The 19854-nt window shown below is 42.1% G+C and overlaps 2 protein-coding genes across 5 annotated transcripts in view; one reads left to right on the top strand and one right to left on the bottom strand.

The window, feature by feature from the left end:
* The window catches only part of IFT122 (intraflagellar transport 122), a 429684-nt gene that overhangs the window by 393728 nt on the left and 16102 nt on the right, over window positions 1-19854 (top strand). The window lies entirely within an intron of this gene.
* FGD5 (FYVE, RhoGEF and PH domain containing 5) overlaps window positions 1-19854 on the bottom strand; it is a 90116-nt gene that overhangs the window by 65471 nt on the left and 4791 nt on the right. For all 3 annotated transcript variants that reach the window (XM_061455991.1, XM_061455992.1, XM_061455993.1), the window contains exon 2: window positions 9596-12536. In XM_061455991.1, coding sequence (XP_061311975.1) covers window positions 9596-12536 — 2941 coding nt within the window. The remainder of the gene's footprint in view (window positions 1-9595; window positions 12537-19854) is intronic.

The raw sequence follows: 19854 nt of genomic DNA, 5'->3' as shown, positions 1-19854 counted from the left end.
TTAAGGTGTCCCTTTCAATGCAGTAACATCAGTCTTTCAGATCCAGCAGTATAAACGTGTCCAAGTATGCAGCATGAGTACCTTCAGCAGCAGCTGGCAAAGAGATCTCACACAGTGCTTTACATATTTACATCCTGCAATCAGACAATTAGCCTCACAGTAACTTGTCATAAACTCTTCATTTGACATGTGTCTCAGGCTGAGAATCATGCTGGGGTTAGAAGGGAGTTAAGGGAGAGGTATAGGAACAGTGTATCCTGATAAGGTGTCAAACTGCATCCCAGCCTACCAACTCTGCAGAAGAGCAACAAACAAACCAATAGCTACTGTGCAGGATGACATACGTGTGTACAGGACTGGTTTCAACTTACAATACATCAGAACAATAATCTGGTTAGATTCGGTCGGGCTTTCAGAGGTTTGATGAATGATTTTAAGGTTCTGAACTATCAGTGGATCCCAAAGTAAACTTTATGGGGGGAAAAAGCCACAGTGAGTTGATTTACGGGATGAGGTCCAGGTGCTAATTTTAAACCAAAGAATTCTGATTTGGGTGGGGCCCCAAAGTGATATTTGACATTTTCAGGATGAAATATTGTAAACCTATCAGCCTGTTCCTTTCAAATTCAAGCTCTGAGATCTGCATTCTACATTTACCTCAAAACAGCCAAGTCCATCAAAGAGGCTAAAGCAATGTGGGAAGGTAAAAAAGTACTATCTATTTTGATCTGGATATGGTAACCTGAGTGATGTACACACTCCCAGTGGGTTGGCTACATGACTGACATGGGGAAATCACTGATGCGCACAAAAACCCTTTTGCAGATAGGCGTTACTTTACAAGCTGTGGTGTTGAAGCCACTGGCAAAAAAGGTTGTAAAAGGTTAAGAGGTAATTCTAATCACTCTGAAAAGACCTTGTCTGGCCCTATATGGTATGGCATAGCAAGATGTTTTGCAGCAGGTACACTGTTCTCTGCCCTAAACAATGCGTTCACTTATCACTTAAATGAAAAAAATTATCTGGGACAAAAACCAGACCTCAGAGAAGCAGAGACTGGGTTTTCTGTATCTTAGGCTACAGCATACAGGGGTTTCCGTTAAACTCTCTCAGAACAGATTATTGTTCACATAGAACTCTTTATGAATTTTTCCCTTTTGGAAAATGTTTGCTCTCACTCGGTTTTGGGTGCTAGACTGAATTACCAGGGCAGTCAAATCATAAACAGCTGCTCAGATCCTCAAAGGTTCAAATCCACAGAGCATGCCAACATACCCCAAATGAGCATCTGGCACAGTATCGTTTTCTCATCCAGTTTCCACTTACATAGTGACTTTTCTGATTATGCCATGTTTACCAATACTCTTCTGACTATGACCTCTGAATCTGTTGTAGGCATATAGTTAGAAAATTGGGACTTACGTAGATATATAGTTAAAAGCCCAGCATTTGTATTACTATGGAAAAGCCTGAACAAATACAGGGGCCTCCAAAGAGGTCAGGATGACCTGGGAACAACACTGCCTAATGAAGAGTTGATAGCTGTGGAGAAGGCTTTGGCCTTGTATAGGCAGATTAAGAAACAGGGCTAACAAATCTCTAATCGGGAAAAACTATCCTTGAAGACTGATACATCCTGGAAACACATGGACACCATCACGATACAACTTCGACATGTCAGCACAACATGATTAGGGTGTCCTTCAGATCAACTATCCTCGTTATAATACTAAAAATCATGCCTTCAGGTCAAAGTATCCCTTCCCTGTGCATGCATAGTAAAGGTAGTAGTGATGTGATCTTATGTAAATTAACTGACAGATCTTTAAGTGGTGACAGGGTTATGAGGAGTTACTAACCTGAACTGAATTGTCTAAATCTGTGAATTTTGCATGGGGTGGGTGCCAGCTCTGCGGGATACCACCTCACACCCCTTTTTTGCTCAAACTCAGGGTAAGCAAATGCTTCAGCTCTGCATGTGAATTGGTTGTTGCACACTGGGCGATGGACCCTGTTTTCAGGACAACAAATCCAATTAGAAAGAGATGATACATTTCACAGAAAGAAGCTGTCTGATGAAATGGCACATATCATAGATCAGAGATCAGGGGTATGTTCCTGATTATTCTTTATTTATTTATTTTTGGTGGTGTAATCTATTCACTCAAACTTGGAACCAGAGTCTTTATGGTCTATTTTCATTTTATTGCCAGTTCGTTGTTCCATATTTTCCATGGAAAATACAGTAAGTTCAACATAATGAACACCATGCTGCCCTGCAGGACTCTTAAAATGGAAGGGTAGTTGTCATTTCCCTGTATAGCAGGATCACCTGCTTTTTCAATGCCGTGCAGTCAGGTCTGGGAACAAACCAGGGGTAAAATGCAGTACAGCTAGGATCAGAAGGAAAGCTGTCCAGATGACAATAGTAATATTCTCTGTTAAAAAAAAAACCAACCAACCAATAAAAACAAACAACAACCCAGAAACGAGGAGAAAGTATTTTTTTTACTTGAGTGAGACTGAAGAAACTCCTCTCTTACTGCCATCAGCATTACTCCAACTATTTTGCAGCCAGAGGCACAAAGGAATTTGTACAGATTATACAACCTTTATTGTTATTGACCAAAATGTCCTTCACTATTGAGGGCTATTTCATTGATGGTCAGTCCTGGCCTAAATCTCTCCTACAGACTTTCTGAAGCTGTGGCAGTTTATGGTAAATGTGTCTTAGCCTTAAGCTAAGATCCCCAAAATAATTCTGCTACTATGAAAAGTTTGAGGGGGTTTAGACAGATCCTTCAAAACACAAGCCGAGAACTGAGCTGTCTTTTGCTCTCAGGCCAGCTTAGGCTCATCCTGCCATTTTGTCATGGGGTAGCAAAACACTGAAAAATGCTTTTTCTTGCATCATTGTAATAGTAGTTCTTAGTGCTGGTGCTGAAAGATTCAGTGACCTCGGGTAGTGTAAGGGAAACTGTGTTTGAAATGCTTCTCTCCCCCTCACAGAGACCAGTCCTGAACAAAGCAGTGCCCAGCCTCTTGGGTTTTAAAGTTCCTGAGCTCCTGCAACCTGGGTGTGCATAAATACCTCCCTATCAGAAGGGCAGGGAGGTTTGGCAGCCCTTTCTGTGTTTTCGGAGAGATATGGAGACATAGAAAAGGAACTGACACTACTAAGAAACCTCTTAATATTACTGAAAAGTTGCCCTTCCAGCATGGACTCCCTTTGGACCTAAAAGCACTTACTGGATTTGAGAGTCAACTATCCTGCAGCCTTACCAAGAAAACAAATGGAGCTCCTGGAATTCTAAACTAACCATGACCTTCTAGCTGGACTTTTTTTCCCTGGCATTTTGGGGAAACATCAAGTGAACTGAATTTTCTTGCATTTCAGAGGCTCACCCAGTGGTTAACCAGAATATGTCCAGAGAGAGAAACAGCTGAACTGCTGGTACATGAGGCTGAGTGGAAACACTTTCCTCTGCGTGGCTCTCCTCTGCCTCCTGAAATGTCCGTTTCAGTTCCCAGATTCTAATTCGAGCTGGCTACAGTTTTGCTTGGCTGAGGCTTTTTTAACTGAAAAATCAGGCTTGGAATGATTAAAAATTGTGTTGATTTGCGACACTGGCTTGGGATTGATCTATTAATGAATTCTGATCCTGCTGCCCTGGGAAATCAAAATGAACTTAATTCTGCAATTCAAAACTATGGTTTAGTTCTGAATTTACTTCAGTATCTCTATCTTTCCCCATACCCCACTCCCCCACCCCCACAAATGAAACAATCAGAATAAATGCTGGGAACTACAGAATTCCCTTTCTCCCCCCCCCCCCCCTTTTCCTAGGCTTTTCAGTTACACAGACATGTTTCTTAATCTCTTGCAGGCACTGAAGCAGTGTTTTCCCCTAGAAGTGCAGTCAAAGTTAAATTGGCAAGATAAATTGTTTGTCTAGCACAGTTTAAAACATGTTTTTACATTTTTGTCACCTTGCTATATGTTGCTGTTACCCTGAGTGTGTTCACTGTGATGCATTCTTTCTTCACTGCCATTGTCCAGATTTTATTAAGCCTGACAGCGTGAAGGCAGAAAGTTTAAAGGAAAGATTTTGAGGTGCTCAGTTTTAGCTCACATATTGTCCTTATCCAGAAGACCTGACTTCAAAAGATACGTTGTACTGTATGCAGTCCAGTTCTTCTGAAGGTATGTGTGCTAAGGAAGAGACTCTTCTGAGCTCTTGTAGCCAGCTCTCAGAACTAAGAATGCAGTCTGATACCTGGAATGTAAGGGGGTCAGCCAGTCTTCCTGAGAAGCTTTCATCAGAAACACCAAACTAGCTGTCCTTGTATAGGTCCATCTGCCCAGAGGGCCCAACAGGGAGATGTAGTGGGTTAATACCCAAGTTTTTGGCCCAAACTTACTGAATGTATTCAAGACACAAGGACAAACTTCCAACAGACTGAAGAGGTATTTAATTTGAGACAGCTGAAAATAGCTGGAGACTGCTGAATCCAAGCAACTATCACTTGTCTCAGTACTTTAGTACCTACTGGTATTTCCTTGGAGAAGTCTGAGGACGTTCCTGTGATATTGTTAAAGCTGATGCAGCATGAGCCAGAGCACGAAAAGGTGTTCACTGATGAAAGGTCTGTTTGCTCCAGGCCTTTTAAGGATAGCATCTAATTAATCCAGCCAATTACTCAAGTGAAAGGGTTCTTTTTAAAGGGGTCTTGGCAAAACAGATTGCTTCTTAAATATATTCTTCCATCCATTAACTCTAATTGGTTGCTCAAGATAAAATTAATTGTTGTATGGCACTGACCAGCAAATCTTTAAGACAGTTTTTACATTAACCCCCTTGGGTCCTGTAAAAGAAGAACTCTTGTAGGATAATTAAAAATGTGCTGTACATTATAAATAACTTTGCTGGGTGGCACAACAAACCATAAACTCCTAGATTAGATTTTCGTTTAAAATGCAATAGCATTCTGCTGGGTTTGTTGCAAATCTAATCTAGAGATAGCCCCTGTATTGTTGAGCGGTGGATTCTGGAAAGGCGGCAGAATTGTAATGTGCAACCTCTAATTCAATAAATCTTCTCAGTAAGGCTCAGGGTGGGGGTGGGAGAGGAGAAAGGCATGCGTAGAACACTCAGTGACAGTAAGAGACCTGACCATTTTAAACAGGCTGCATCTTGCTGATCTGCAGTCTCATCACCCTGTCTGCAGTACATGCTTTTTTTTGTGTGTGGTGCTGGGAATGCTTAAATCACACCAATATCATGTCTAACCATCATGCAGGGCAAATCTGCAATACACAGCGGACTCTCTCCTCTTGTGTAACCCCACTGAAATGCGTTACTGGCTCATATAATGTAAACAGAGAAGACAAAGAAATCTACCCAGCCTTACAAGCCCTCAGGACATGAAGATGCCCACATGTACACACTCCTCCTTCTCTGCACTGTAATTTGATCAGAAAAGTAGCTGTCAGAATGGAGTCCAGCTGCTAATAAAGCCAACATCTACTGAGGACTTCAGCATAGCAGGGAATTAGCATCTCTATGTTCATGCTTTAATGACAGTAACCTTCCAAACAGACTGTGTTTTGGTTTTAAGGGCTTTTGAGTGCTACATAGTTCAGGCATAGACACTGGATGGCATGAGCTCTGCAGTTAATTCTCTAGCATGCAGGCTATCTGCCCTTTTTCTTTCTCACTTCTTTTCTTACACACACTTTTACAAACACACCTATCTGTGACTAAAGCACATGAGGTGAGTTATCACTAGAGGGGAAGAAGGTTTTTCCTACTTACCCTCTTATTAAAGAGTAAAAGCCTTTAAAGGAAAAGAATGGTAATAACATTTATTATATATAAAAGAAGAAAAAGTGCTTTTTGCTTACAAGCAATAGAGATCTGCAGGGCCAGAGTCTAATCCCAACCATCTTCTGAAAAATCCTTTAAAGTCTCTGTTGATTGTCTAATTAATATTTGAATGAAAGGCATCTCTAACTAGTCATGCAGAGACTTCTGAAACTCTTCTAATATCCTTTACAGAAACCTTCCCAGCTCTCTCATACTCCTGGAATGAGTTTAAGTGTGTGAATTTGAGTAAAGCAGACCACCCTTTTAAAACAATTCTGGTTTCTTTTCTAACAGGAGAACGGAGTTGTTTTATGAACTGCAATTATAGCTACATTTTTTTGAATGACGGACTGAATATGTGAACCACAAGATTCCAAAATACTCCAGGATATTTTGGCAATGAGGAAAGCATACTGAGGCTATGATCTATGGCAGGCAGAAAGAATGACTGAGACTTGGCAAAACTGGTAAATCCATATTATGGATTCTAAGTAGAAAGCAAAACGAGGTAATGAAATTCTGAAAACACCCAGCCTGTGCCATCCTCCTCACTGTACCAAAACTTTGACAAAAGACTCTCTCCATCTCTCTTAAAAGCACTGGAAGTGGTACTATGGTAGACTACAGAATGAGTGTTTGAGGTGTCTCCCATACCCTTGATGTTTATCAGACTGCCATGTGCTTGGCTGATGCTCTGAAGGTCAAGCTGGGTTAATTAAGCTATTCTTTAAGACATGACAGAATACTTCAGTTCTGGCTTTCATGTGATGGAAGTTTAGCCAGTAACTTTGGTGAAATTGCTCTGACTTACAGCTGCCAGGGACAAGGCAATGCCATAAGGTACAGTGTGCTGTCCCAGAGGTGGGGCACACCTGCCTCTTGCTTTCAGGCAGAACAATTGGCTTGTGTTGCTCTGCACTTTATAGCTCAGCTCTTCAGAGGAAAGGGGCTAGAAAGTGACTTTCAAAAAGCAAATGAAAATTGAGTCTGATTCAGGCTATCTGGACTGGAGAAAGAACAGGGGAATTTTGTTCAATTCCACATATGTCCCACTATTTCTATACTGTACAGAAGGCTAATGATGATCTATACTGTCATACACCCGAATCAGAGTTTAATTATTGATACCACATAGCTAAATGTTGGGGATAACTGCACTTCAATAACTGCACTTCAGGGGGCAATATTCCCAGTTCTATTCTTGCAATGGTAATTCTAAGTTAAGATACATTTCTAGAACACTGTCATTATTGTACTTTTTCTATAAACTTGATTGCTTCTAATTAGAAATTATTGCTTTGAATCTACTCCACATGGGCTTTACTTTTAAGCAAGAAAATTAAACAGTGAATCTTCTCACCTGTCAATCTCTGTAAAACCCCCTCCTGCCTTGCTCTTCCCCAGTCAAACAGGGTATTGGAGGTTCCTGGATTATTATAATTTTTTCTAGCACTCTCACATTCTGTTCTCTGAAATGGAATGAAAGTGTTGCACTTGGCCATTCATCAAAAATGTAGCAATTCCATAAGGGATCAGCAGACACTAAATACCAGTGCTCTGCAGGTGAATGCTCCAAAGAGAAGTTCATGGGCTCAAGTCTCACATATTGCAAGGGTTTAATCCAGCACATTTGTAATCTCAAATGGTTGAAGTATGCCTCGGGATATGAGCAGGCAGGAGTTCAAAGTAATTTTAATCCCTGTGTGGTTGTGGTAGGGCTGTGTTTTATAGGTATTCATATTATAGAGCTTAAATCTATTGTGAGATATTTTAGGCAGAACTGCTTTAGTAGGAAATAAAACATTCATGTCCATACATCACATATGCTTGCATAAATAGGTTCATGTCTTTGTCGTTGTAGGATTTGCTTTGCTTTATGATCAAACCAGATGCTGTTTCTCCAAGTATATTGTGCTATTGGATGTGTATTACCCACTTAATTTCATCAAAGCTTCGTCTTTGTCCAAAATATCCTGACAAATAAAGCAAATAGTAGCTATCTCAGCAGCAATGTATGCATTGCTGTCTGCCTGATGCTCTTTCCCTCCACCCTGGTTATTTTGATAAAGGGGCTGGTCAGGAGCCTAGCCTTCATTTCTCCCCAAACAGCAAAAACTGCATGCACAACAAGCAGCAGACTGAAAAAATATGTTCATGCCTTGACCTTGAGACTTCCTGAACCAGTTTGGATTGGCTCTCCCTTTGAAACAACAGGCTTCCACAGGAAGTTCATAAATGGGCCCAAGTCACAGCAATTGACGTAGTTTTAGTATTTTTAACTTGGTTCTTCAAGAACTACCTAAGATGGGCGGCTTTTCATGAACACAAAGGACTGGCCAGCTTTTCCACACGCAAGCATCAGCCTGCTGCACAGAGTGCTAACTGCTGAAAGCAGAGTGAGGAACAGGCTGTCTGGCCCTGCTAGCACAGCTTCTGCCCAGCACTACCCTGCAGATGTGTGTGCTGTGGAGCTCCACTGTGCTCCCCCACTTCCCAGTGTTGGAACTAGGGCTCCCAACACTGTGGGCGGCCAACATGTCCACAGCTGGACCATCAGCCTGCATCCCAGACTCCTCAGCTTTGGGCACATTTGGGTCCACGGCTTGTGCAGTGATGCAACCTTGTTCCCCATGCCATACTTGCCTCCCCCACCCCTGCCAGTTCTTGTCTCTCTCAGAAATACAAAGCACTGTACATCATTCTTGCTTAGAAATCCTTTGCAAGATTTATTCAGAGCTGTTAAAGTTCTTTTACTCCTCAAGTCTGAAATATCAAAAGAGGGACGTGTGAAATGCCCGTTGTTTGTTACATTCACAATGACGAGGAGAAGATCAGAAAAAATAAATGTTGCAAAGAAACAAACAAGAAACAAATAAAGAAACAAAGAAGTATTAAATCTTTAGAAGAATGATAGATGAAAATGGACATGAACCCCTTGCTTCTAAGATGTTTATCTTTTTCACACATTTAACAACGCAACTGCATTAAAGACATTCCTTTTCATTTACTGGCTTTGCACCTTGTTTTCTCATTACCTGTTTAACATGAACTTAATGGCAAACACTCTTATTTACATCTCTGCACTCCACTGATTGTATGCTATAATCTGACCACAGATTCAAACTCAAAGGTCTTGAGTGCACTCCTCCTATATAACTATGAAAAGAACATTTTTTGTTTGCAATTTAACTCATCTATAAATCAGCAGCTCTGTCAGAGGGCAATAATCATAAGCTTTAAAGCAACTTCTAAAATTAATTGTCTAGTCTGATTAGCTCATGATTTGGGATTTTCTGGTCTGTACTTCCCTGATGCATGTGGAAAGATAAATTATGTGTATATTGCTGCTTTGAGAACTTGACTGGAATGAAAAAATGAAACAGGACCCCTTCCAGGAAATTGGCTCTCTTTTCCTTCAGTCGAGAAGTCAGAAACCTTTCCTACTGAACAACAAAGCAAGCTGCCCCCACCCACCCAAGCCACAGAAATTAGACCCATTGGATAAACCAAGTATTTTTAAATGCTTTTTTTTTGCTTGGGTTTTGTTTTTTGTTTTTTTTCCCCACTCACAAAGGCTCATCTTGTATTCTTCCAATCTTTCTCTTAAGCATTTCCTGAGAGGGGTATAGGCCAAGCAACGTGGAGGATCTGCCTATGATACATAGCAGGGGAGGCCTTGCCCATCTGGCCAAGGCTAACAGGTCTTACATAATAGCTTATTACAGTACCTTTCTGTTTCCTGGTCTGTGATTTGCTGCTTGTTCTCAAAGCCAGTGAAGCTGCTCATATCCACATAGCCATCATTCTCATTAGCAGCAGATATTGCCCTGCTGGGATCTTCAAAAAATTCAGTAAAAGTTCCTGCTCTGGTGGATCTTCGAGGAGGAATTTGTATGTTTTCATAATCAGAGCTCATAGCAGGAATGTTCTCATAGTCAGATGTGTCAGCATTGGGAAAAGAAATGGACCTGGGCTTTGTTAATGGGAGTGGCATGAAAGGAGGTCTGGTCCGGTCCTCGAAAGATTCCACTCTTGACACACTCCTGCTGAAGGACTTGGGTGTTCCTTTTCTTTTACTGTCCTTATAGAAAAGCACAGCTGAGGGAGACTCAGATGCACGGAGTTTGCCCACATGTGATTTTAGTTGAGGTGAGTTACTTAGGCTTCTCCTGTCCAGCTCCATCAGCCTTGGAGGCCCATGATAGCTGGACTCTGATGAGGACCTTGAAGAGGAAACATTAACATCTACATGGACTTTACTTTCAGCTTTTTTCTTGAATTTTAGAGTGAGGAACCTCTTAAAGGAAGACTTCTTTTTCTTGGAATACTTATCAGGTGAATCATTCTCTATCAAAAGTGAAGGGGAACTTTTAGTGATTGGCTTTTTGGTGATGTAGGCAAGTTCAAAAGGAGGTGGTATATCCACAACTGAGGATGGAGTAGATAGGCCACATGATGAAGGATGATTTCTCTGGGAAAAACTACCAGAGGAGCCATTGACACAAGGCAACGACAAATTGTCTTCTGTCCTTTTTATTCTACCATCGTCCAGTACACAGCCATCACTTTCTCTGTAAACAGAGACAGGTATCTCTCTCCCCTCAACAGAGTAAGATCGAGGATATAAAATGAAACGTCTTGACTTCGTTCGTAATGCCCTGTTGGCTTCCATTGGTTTTCCTTCCACTGTAAAAAAGCTATTGCTTAAATCTGTACCAGGGCCATTGTGGGAAGATGGCAAACCAGTTTCAGGTCCAGTTTCTTCTGGCACTGTTTCTGGGACGTAGCCTGGCATTTTCCCAGAGAGCGACCGTGTCCTGGTGACAATACTTTTACGATCAATGGGCAGCAAGTTGTTTTCACCATCCATGCCCAATTCATCCTGTTTATTGTGATCAGCTCCTAAATCAGTCTGCCCATCATAAGCAATTTCATTTTCTGTAGGAAGCACGTAAGGGTCATCTAGGGAATCGCTGTTAGTTTCTTTTTCCTCACATTCTTCAGGCACAATCACCACTTCAGGAACTGCTAGATTTTCATGCAAGACATGACTGGTCCCACATTCGACATTCATTTTGCCATGCTTACAGACTCCTAACTCTTCCTCAAGTGGGATCTGTTGAGGTGGACTTGGGACACTTTGACTGAGGCTGTTTGCTTCTACCTCATTGTCTTCAAGTTGCAGCTTATCTGAATTAGAGGTTTCCACCATACTTTCACCATGCTCTTCAACAGTCACATTTTCCAGCTCAGGCTCCATCCCTGGACTAGTAGGTAGACTTTCAGAGATCCCACCATCTTCATCCAGAGAGATCCCTTCTGTTTGAAGATTCTCATCTGAATGTCCCATGGGTATTTCCTCATCACATTCATTCTCACACGGAGCATTTTGACAGCTATCATCCATACTCTGTGCATTCACAGTTTCCTCTTCTCCTCTCCCAGAGTTGTTGCTTGCTTCACAGGCTACCTCTGATGTCTTCTCATCACTCCTCTCAGTGATCTGGCAGCCATCCCCGTCATTTCCTGTGTTTGTATTATTGGACTCATTTGGGTCTGCTTCTTCCTCTTCAGCTACTGCTTGGTGGATGGACGCTCCTAAACCACTTTCAGCACTGGGTTCATCTTCACATGGTTCTATGCCAGGAGTGATTTCTTCATTGGCCTTATCAGGCAGCATGTCAGGGCTTGCACAGCCATCATTTTCTAAGTCCCCTTCTATGTTTAAATCAAGCTTTGCATGTGCAGTGTGGTCACCATCATGTGCTAGACACCCATCTCCCTTTTCTAAAATCTCCAGCAGTTCCTCCTCCTCCTGTCCTGCCTTCTCACAACCTGGGATTGATTCGTCTGCAGGTAGTGGCATTACAGTGGTATCTTTAAGCATATCACCCATTAGTTCCTCATCCCTATTTATAGTGTTATCAGTGTCAGTCTTAAAATCACTGTTGTCCTTAACCAGTTCCAGGTTGTTAGAAGTGTCCTCCTTGTTTTTGGTTTCACTATAATCACCTACGTCCTCCTCCTCCTCATTTACATTTTTGGAAGCATCACTATCCCCATCAGGGGCATTTGAGGACTCCTCACAAAGTGCTTCAGACTGGTCACAGTCTCTGGTTGACTCTTCAGAGTGTGGTTCCATTGATTCAGCAATATCTGAAGAGTTATGGTGTTCATCTTCCATGGCTTCTCGATCACTGGTATCCTCATCATTAGCAATGATATTCTCTTCCATCTCTAGCTCTTGTGGAGTTCCCAAGACTTCATTTTCCACAGAGAAATCTAGGTTCTGATCATGCTCATGTTCCAAGTCATCACAGTCTTTGCTGGTCAGCTGAGCTTCAGGAACTACAATGTATTCATTTTCTGCCTCAGATTCTGAGCAATCAGCACTGCATTGGTTTCCTTCATACAGCTCTCCATCAAGACATACCAGTTTCCCATTTGAGCATTTATTTAAGTTATTGTTGGTATAAACACCTGATTTGCCCTCAGTGTCAGCTGACAATTTTGGCTTGGGAGCGATAGGTGGTTTGGGACCCCTCGACATAGAGTTTGGGCTATGAAGAATATCAGCCCTTGGCAGTGAAGGAGAAAATTTGGAGACAGCTACTGGAGAAAGATGACCAATAATCTTTGGTTTCGGTGCTAGTGGTGGCTTTGTGATTTCTGGAGAAAAGAGAGAAAAGCCATGTCAGTCATCTTGGTTTCTTATTGTCGTGGTTTAAAACCAGTCAGGCAACTCATTCACTACTCACTCCCCCCCCTCCCCCCCTTCTTGCCCTCCCCCTGTTCCCAGAGGGACAGAGAGGAGAATTAAAAAGAATGCAACTCCAATAGGCTGAGATAAGAACAGTTTAGTAACTAAGGCATAACACAAATCACTGCTGCTACCACCAGTAATGATAAGGGAAATAACAAGGGAAGAGAATACAACACCTCAGCACCAGCAGTAATTCCCCCCCCCAGCCCAACCAAGCACTGACCGATACCTCGTCCAACCCTGCAGTCTACCAGCCCTTCCGGCTAACTCTCAGTGACATCCTGGGCATGACGTGCTGTGGTATGGAATACCTCTTTGGTCAGTTTGGGTCAGGTGTCCTGTCTCTGCTTCCTCCCGGCTTCCCCTCCTCCCTGGCAGAGCCTGAGGCTCACAAAGTCCTTGGTCAGACTCAAACATCATTGTTATCAGCTCCGTTCCGAGGCCAAAAGTCAAAACACAGCACTGCACCAGCTACTAAGGAGAAAAAATTACTGCTACTGCTGAGCCCAGGACACTTATTAAAGCCAGCAGAATATACCCTACAGTAGATGTTATCTTATACCAGCAACTTCTAAAGCCAAGGGTGTCCAACCAATTAAAGGTTCAGCACTTAAGAGAGACTTGACAGAGTGAAGCACATACTCTGTGCTTCTATGTGGCACTACGTGTAGCTGTTCCAGGGAACATGGCTTAAGGTCAAAACTGAACTGTTCTGAACTAGATGCAGCCGTAGCACATGTGGGAAAAGAAAGATGTAAGGCTGCAGAGCCAAGAGGGTACCATACACAGGTACCCGCAGATGACCAGTACCCCTGCACTCAGAAGTACTAATGACATCAGAGTCTTCTTGATTCTGCCCCAGAAATCTCTTTGCCCTAAGATTAATATGAACATTTTGATTCAGTGATGCTGAAGTGTTTCACCGCAATGTAAGAAATGTCTTTCAGCTATAGCAGCCGCTCCTGTAACACAGTACAAGCACTTTGTAGCAATGATTTTAATTTCAACACATAGTTTGCAGAATTCAGCATTGAACAAAATTAGTTTCTACCAACAGATCAAGGTTTAACTCAACCCAGGCAAACCGAAGTGAACACATGGTGCCCAGACACACAGGCTTCCCATTTGCCTTTACCCTGGTAACAATACGGAGTTACATGTTGTTTGTCAGCCAACATAATCCTGAGGTATTAAGATGATTTTCTAAAAGCTTGACTAATAGTTTACACTGGTTATGCAGCTGTAATGCACTGGATGAAATACCTCAACCCAAAATATGGAGTTATTAGGTTAAGTTTTCACTGTACAGCCTCTTCAATCCTTTCTTTAGTGAAAATATCCTCTAACCTCCCGTAAAGGCTAGGATCCCTTGCAGGTACAATCTGCACTGACAGTACATGTTTAAAAAAGTGAATTATTTTGTAAATCAAGGCCAACCAGGGTCTCCAGATTATTTCTAGTGAAAGTGCTGACACTCGTGCAGGGGAATTCAAGCAGACTGACAATAAGCTAGATTGAAGCTAGACGAATTAAGTCATATATGGCCATTTTACTCACAGTGCAGTTTACGTGCCACAGCCATTTCTAGCTGTCTTCATCCTGAAATGAATATTCTTTAAATAACTAAATGAAATGCTGAAAGGCCACATAAATAGGCAACAATAGGGATCTTCCCTCATGAGATTTTAGATGAGATGAAATATGTGGTGTGAAGAAGCCAGCACACCAAATGGTTACAGATGGTAAGAAGTAAAGAAAAGCATTTTGCTCTTACTAAGGTTTCCTAGACATCAATAGGTAACTACATGGTCAGTCCATCAAAAATCTTTAATTCTTTTTCTATTTTTAATTAACACATTCTAGTGGAAAAGGGGAAGCTCTCCATTGTAAGAAAAAGCACAGAACAAACTATTTCACCATGAGAGAGACAGGAACAATTCTTTGTGCAAAATCTTCATGCCCTACACACATGAAATAGGGGAACATCATCTCAAGAGACACCATTTGGACATGGTTCCTATGCAAAAACCTATCCTAAATCACAGTATAAGGTTCAGGAGTGTAGCTACTGTGCTGCTATATTTTGAGTATTTTGGAATGCAGACTTTCGACATCTGGAAGTGAATACAATTAAAATTCAGCTGTGCACCATACTGAAATGAAGTAATGCTGGCTGCAAACTGCTTAAAAATGATTCTCTGATTGTTCGATATTTGCTGTCATGGTACTTTTCTTACTGTTATCTTCAACTGGAGTAATCTGCTTTAAATTAATGCTGGCACATTTGTTTCGTTAGACCCTGGGAGATGTAAGAGGCCATTTCTTCTGATCTGCTTAACCTTGCTGAAATTTCTTTCTGCACTCAGAAAAATGCTGTCAGTTTGGCATTCTGTTGTAGTTAGAAAACAGTCTTTCTAGAATTATCAGACATCAGAGAGATTTAGTTTAAAACTGAGTAAGTGATCTTAGCACAGAAGGAGTGAAAAGTCTGTTCTAATCAGTCACATGTACTGATTAAGAATTGTTCTGTATCTGGCTTTTATCTAGTCCAGCTTCAAGAACTTGTGGAAAAGGAGGGAGAGAGAACTGCATATCACCAGTCTCCAGTACTGTAGTGTATGCTGCTGCTTCACAGTATACACTGCTGCTTTGAGCTGCAGGGCATGTCTCATTATTGCAGTCACAGAATGGGGAGCTAAACTTCCCCTCCAGATTATTTTGGAAACATTATGTGCCAAACATTTGTCCGTCACTGAAGTACCATTGCTTCTGTTGCAGCCAGCAGCAAGTCTGCTGCAGTCAAAGGCTGCAGAGTGCTGAAAACTTGCCAGTTAAAAACAGGGAGGGAATAGAAGTGTATTGAGTATCTTGTAAATCCGGCCCCAGCCAGATCTCCCTTTTGGAGTTTTACATCACTTATTATAGAATCATAAAACCATAGAATATTTAGGAGAGGACCTTAAGATCATCCAGTTCCAATCCCCCTGCCATGGGCAGGGACACCTCACACTAAACCATCTCACCCAAGGCTCTGTGCAACCTGGCCTTGAACACCACCAGGGATGGAGCATTCACAACCTCCCTGGGCAACCCATTCCAGTGCCTCAGCACCCTAACAGGAAAGAATTTCCTCCTTATATCGAACCTGAACTTCCCCTGTTTAAGTTTGAACCCGTTACCCCTTGTCCTAGCACTACAGTCCTTGATGAAAAGTCCCTCCCCAGCATCCCTATAGGCCCCCTTCAGATACTGGAAGGCTGCTGTGAGGTCTCCACGCAGCCTTCTCTTCTCCAGGCTGAACAGCCCCAACTTTCTCAGCCTGTCTTCATACAGGAGGTGCTCCAGTCCCCTGATCATCCTCATGGCCTCCTCTGGACTTGCTCCAACAGTTCCATGTCCTTTTTATGTTGAGGACACCAGAACTGCACACAATACTCCAGGTGAGGTCTCACAAGAGCAGAGTAGAGGGGCAGGATCACCTCCTTCAACCTGCTGGTCACGCTCCTTTTGATGCAGCCCAGGATACGGTTGGCTTTCTGGGCTGTGAGCACACACTGAAGCCGGCTCATGTTCATTTTCTCATCGACCAACACCCCCAAGTCCTTCTCCCCAGGGCTGCTCTGAATCTCTTTTCCACCCAACCTGTAGCTGTGCCTGGGATTGCTCCGACCCAGGTGTAGGACCTTGAACTTGGCTTGGTTGAACTTCGTAAGGTCAGCATCAGCCCACTTCACAAGCGTGTCGAGGTCCCTCTGGATGTCATCACTTCCCTGCAGTGTATCAACTGAACCACACAGCTTGGTGTCATCGGCAAACTTGCCGAGGGTGCACTCAGTCCCACTGTCCATATTGCAACCAATTTCAACTGAACATCCTAAACTAACTTTCTTTTAGTAAAATGCATGAAATCAGCTAAAACTGAGTCCCTACACCTTTCCCACCAGAAATCAGTGGACCCCTTACTACCAGAACAAGGCGGTTTCAGGATTAACTCCAAGGAAGAAACATCACTGTGGGGGTATTATACCACTTCCTGCAGTGTCTGGCTTTTCCTAGGATGTACCAACTCCATTCCTGGGATGCAACAAGGCTTGAGCACAGCCTCTGCATCCTCGTTCTTGTTCTTGTGAGACAGAGTGTCTATACTGAAACACTGAGTAATGAGAAGAAGACCGAACTGTAGAGAATGTCAGGATCTCCCAAACTTTGTTTTATAAAGAAATTTGAAATAAAATTATGTGCTGAACTCATTTCCTTTATGTAAAATAACTATGCAGACATCCACTTAAAAAAGTATAGCTTAAGCACAGTTATGCACTTTCTCTTAGGTGAAAATGTCTTAGGTGATAAATGTCTACAGCAAAAGCAATCAAGTAGCCTTGAGTTTTTCCTTCTGCCACCTTCAGTAACATTGCTAGTGGAAGAGAGCTTAAGGTAGTGGACCCTGCTCATAGTATGGTAATAACAGGCATCGCATTGTCCTACTCTTACCCACTTGTGCCAGCTACTGGTCATTACTGATTCCTTCCATAGTTTTTCCTAACTCCTCCGTGTGTTGATCTTGCCTTTCACAAAGTTCCTTAAACAAGGAGGGAGGAGTACTAGTGTTTGTTTAAAAAATAACCCAAATAATTACTGAAAAGAAAGCCTGCTGCTTGCCTTTTACCACCACAATTTCATTCTGCTTCAGTTTCTGCTTCCTTTGCTGTCTGAGCCACTTGAAAGGTCCTGGACACAAAACAACTCTGCCATACACATACCATAAGGAATGTGTATATTCACAAATAATTGTGCATGTTTATTTTAGGATGTGTTTTATGTTGGAGGGAGACACACCCACCTTGTGCTTAAAAGGAAACTCTTGGGGAATAGGAATTTCTTTAGCCTGCTCCTCCCCTTATTGTTCAATGTTTCCTTGTACTGACAAGGACCGCTTCCTCTCCTTACCCACCTTCCTTCAGGCAAACCTGCATTTCAGCATGGTTTCATTCCTGCCATGGCCCATATGAAATTACATTGCTCTCCTGCCCTCCATGTTTCTTAGCAGTGAACAGTAGCCTGGTGGCTCTCCTGAACTGGCCACTGGCCCATACAGCCATCACTGTTCAAGTGTTTCTTTGAAACGATAAACTTTTTGGAGTGGGGTATTGTCTGAAACACTGCAACTGCCCACTTTCAAATGTTGTCCAGATTTAGGAATTAGCCTACAATTTAATTAAGGCTTATGAGATACCATATGCACTACCACCACCCCCTGTCCCCCATCAAGCAGCTTGTTTTGGGGTGAACACTTAATTAAACACTGAGGTTTCACATTTGCAGGGATATTTGTAGACTTGTCCCAGGCTTGTGGTCTTTGATGGCAGCCCAAGAAATTACTTAGCTCCACAATCCAGACACTAGTCCCAGCCTCGACTGCTGCCACAACCCAGTTCAGGCATCTTTTAAGATGCTGAAAGTGACTTTTTCTGACCAATGAACTTTTGTGGACCTGCATTTCCTTCAGGCCTTGGATGTTAATTGAACTCAGACGTGTGCTGAAGTAGGAGACGTTGAGGACAGGGGACAGAAATGCCCTGCATAGTTCAGTGATCTGCAGAGCTCCTGGATGGGAGTGATAATGCAGGTGGAGGGACCACATTGCAACAGTGCATCAAACCTAGAACCCCAGTGGAAACCAATGCAGACAGGTCCTGTCTGTTGCTGATTCTGCCCAGAAAGAAGGTATTGAAATCCACAGATGGAAAGTTCCTGAAAAACAGGTCGTAGAGGGAGAATATCCAAACAGGGACATCAGAAAGTCTCATTCAGCTTCCATCAGGAGCTGCATAATTTCACTCTGCTGTAACAGAATAAAATTAAAACTTGTCTTCTAGAAGGCTTTGTTCTGAAGTCAGCAAAAGGTGGACTATATACCTTAGCAACATCTTTATCTTATTCCTGTAATGAATTGCTCACTTTTAAAACAAAGCCCTTATTTCCAGTTAGTGCTGCCTGGCTTCTATGTCCAGCATTTGTTATTGTTTCTTCCATGGGGTTAAAACTCCTTATATTATTCAGTATTTCCCTGGGGAAGATATATACTTCCCTACAGCTATGTCCTGGTACAGTCTTCCTTTTGGTAAACTGGACAAATGAACTCATTAAATCTTTGCAGTTAGACAGTTTCACCTTTCCTGAAGTCTTTTCTTTTGGATTTTTTCCAATTTTCCAATAGTCCCTATAAAATTAATGGGGCAGACCTATGGAAAGAATTCCACAGTGGGTACAGATGATGCTATCTACAGAGTTCAGTACTGTCTTTCACCCAGTTCTCACTATTCTCCATTAACTTGTTACTGTATCAGGTTGACTTGCTTGTCCATTATGATCTCATTGTCTCTAAACTGTGTAATTATGTGTAAATTTTTTGAATGGATCCAACTTAAGGATCCAGATCTGTTTATATAACTGCACTGCCTACTTTGTTAATTACCCTTTCACTAATCTTTATACCACAAAGTCAACTTTGTCATCTGATACTTTCCTATTTGCTCTCCTACTAAGGAAGATGTTGGACAGTAACAATGTAATCCCGGTCCCAGAACTATGCATCCCACCATTTGATGATGTTACAGAGGTTAGTACCACAAAGATCCATTACTGCCAGTTAGCCAGTCCTCAGTCTAATTAACCCATTCTGTTATATAGATGCTTTCCTTTTAAATCAGAATGCACTGCTAAAATACTACACAACCATCAGTGTATGCCTTTGCATTTATCAAGCAAATCTGTAACTTCTTCCAAAGACTGGAATCAAATTCTCCATTTGAGGCAACCTAAGTCCCAGTTATTGAGGAAATGAGAATAAGCAAACTTAAGAATAATGGTAAACACAGGAATTCATTTCCATGTCACTTGCTGAAACACTATTATAGACACAGAATTATTTGGACCGGGAGGGATAGGAGTTATTTCATGGTAACACTTTTAGTCTATGAACTAGGCAACGACATGAAACAACAAAGTACTTATCCTGCACCAGCAGCCATCATGCTCACACTCCCTCTCACATACAAGCATGACAATGCTGTCTAAGAACTACTACCATTGACAAGAGCCACATGTGCCAAGTGCTGCACAAATGCAGAAACTTCTGGAAACAGTGTGACTGCACTGTACAGTCAAATGAAGACATTTCCACACCTCAGCTACCAAAACAACTCCAATTTCTCACAAAGCAGG

The sequence above is a fragment of the Pezoporus flaviventris genome, unplaced genomic scaffold, assembly GCF_033815535.1.
Source record: "Pezoporus flaviventris isolate CSIRO_AGI_PZ_B2104156 unplaced genomic scaffold, CSIRO_AGI_Pfla_v1 ptg000021l, whole genome shotgun sequence".
Taxonomy (NCBI): Eukaryota; Metazoa; Chordata; class Aves; order Psittaciformes; family Psittacidae; genus Pezoporus; species Pezoporus flaviventris.
Note: the sequence above shows the minus strand (reverse complement) of the source record. Positions and strands in the feature narration are given on the sequence as shown.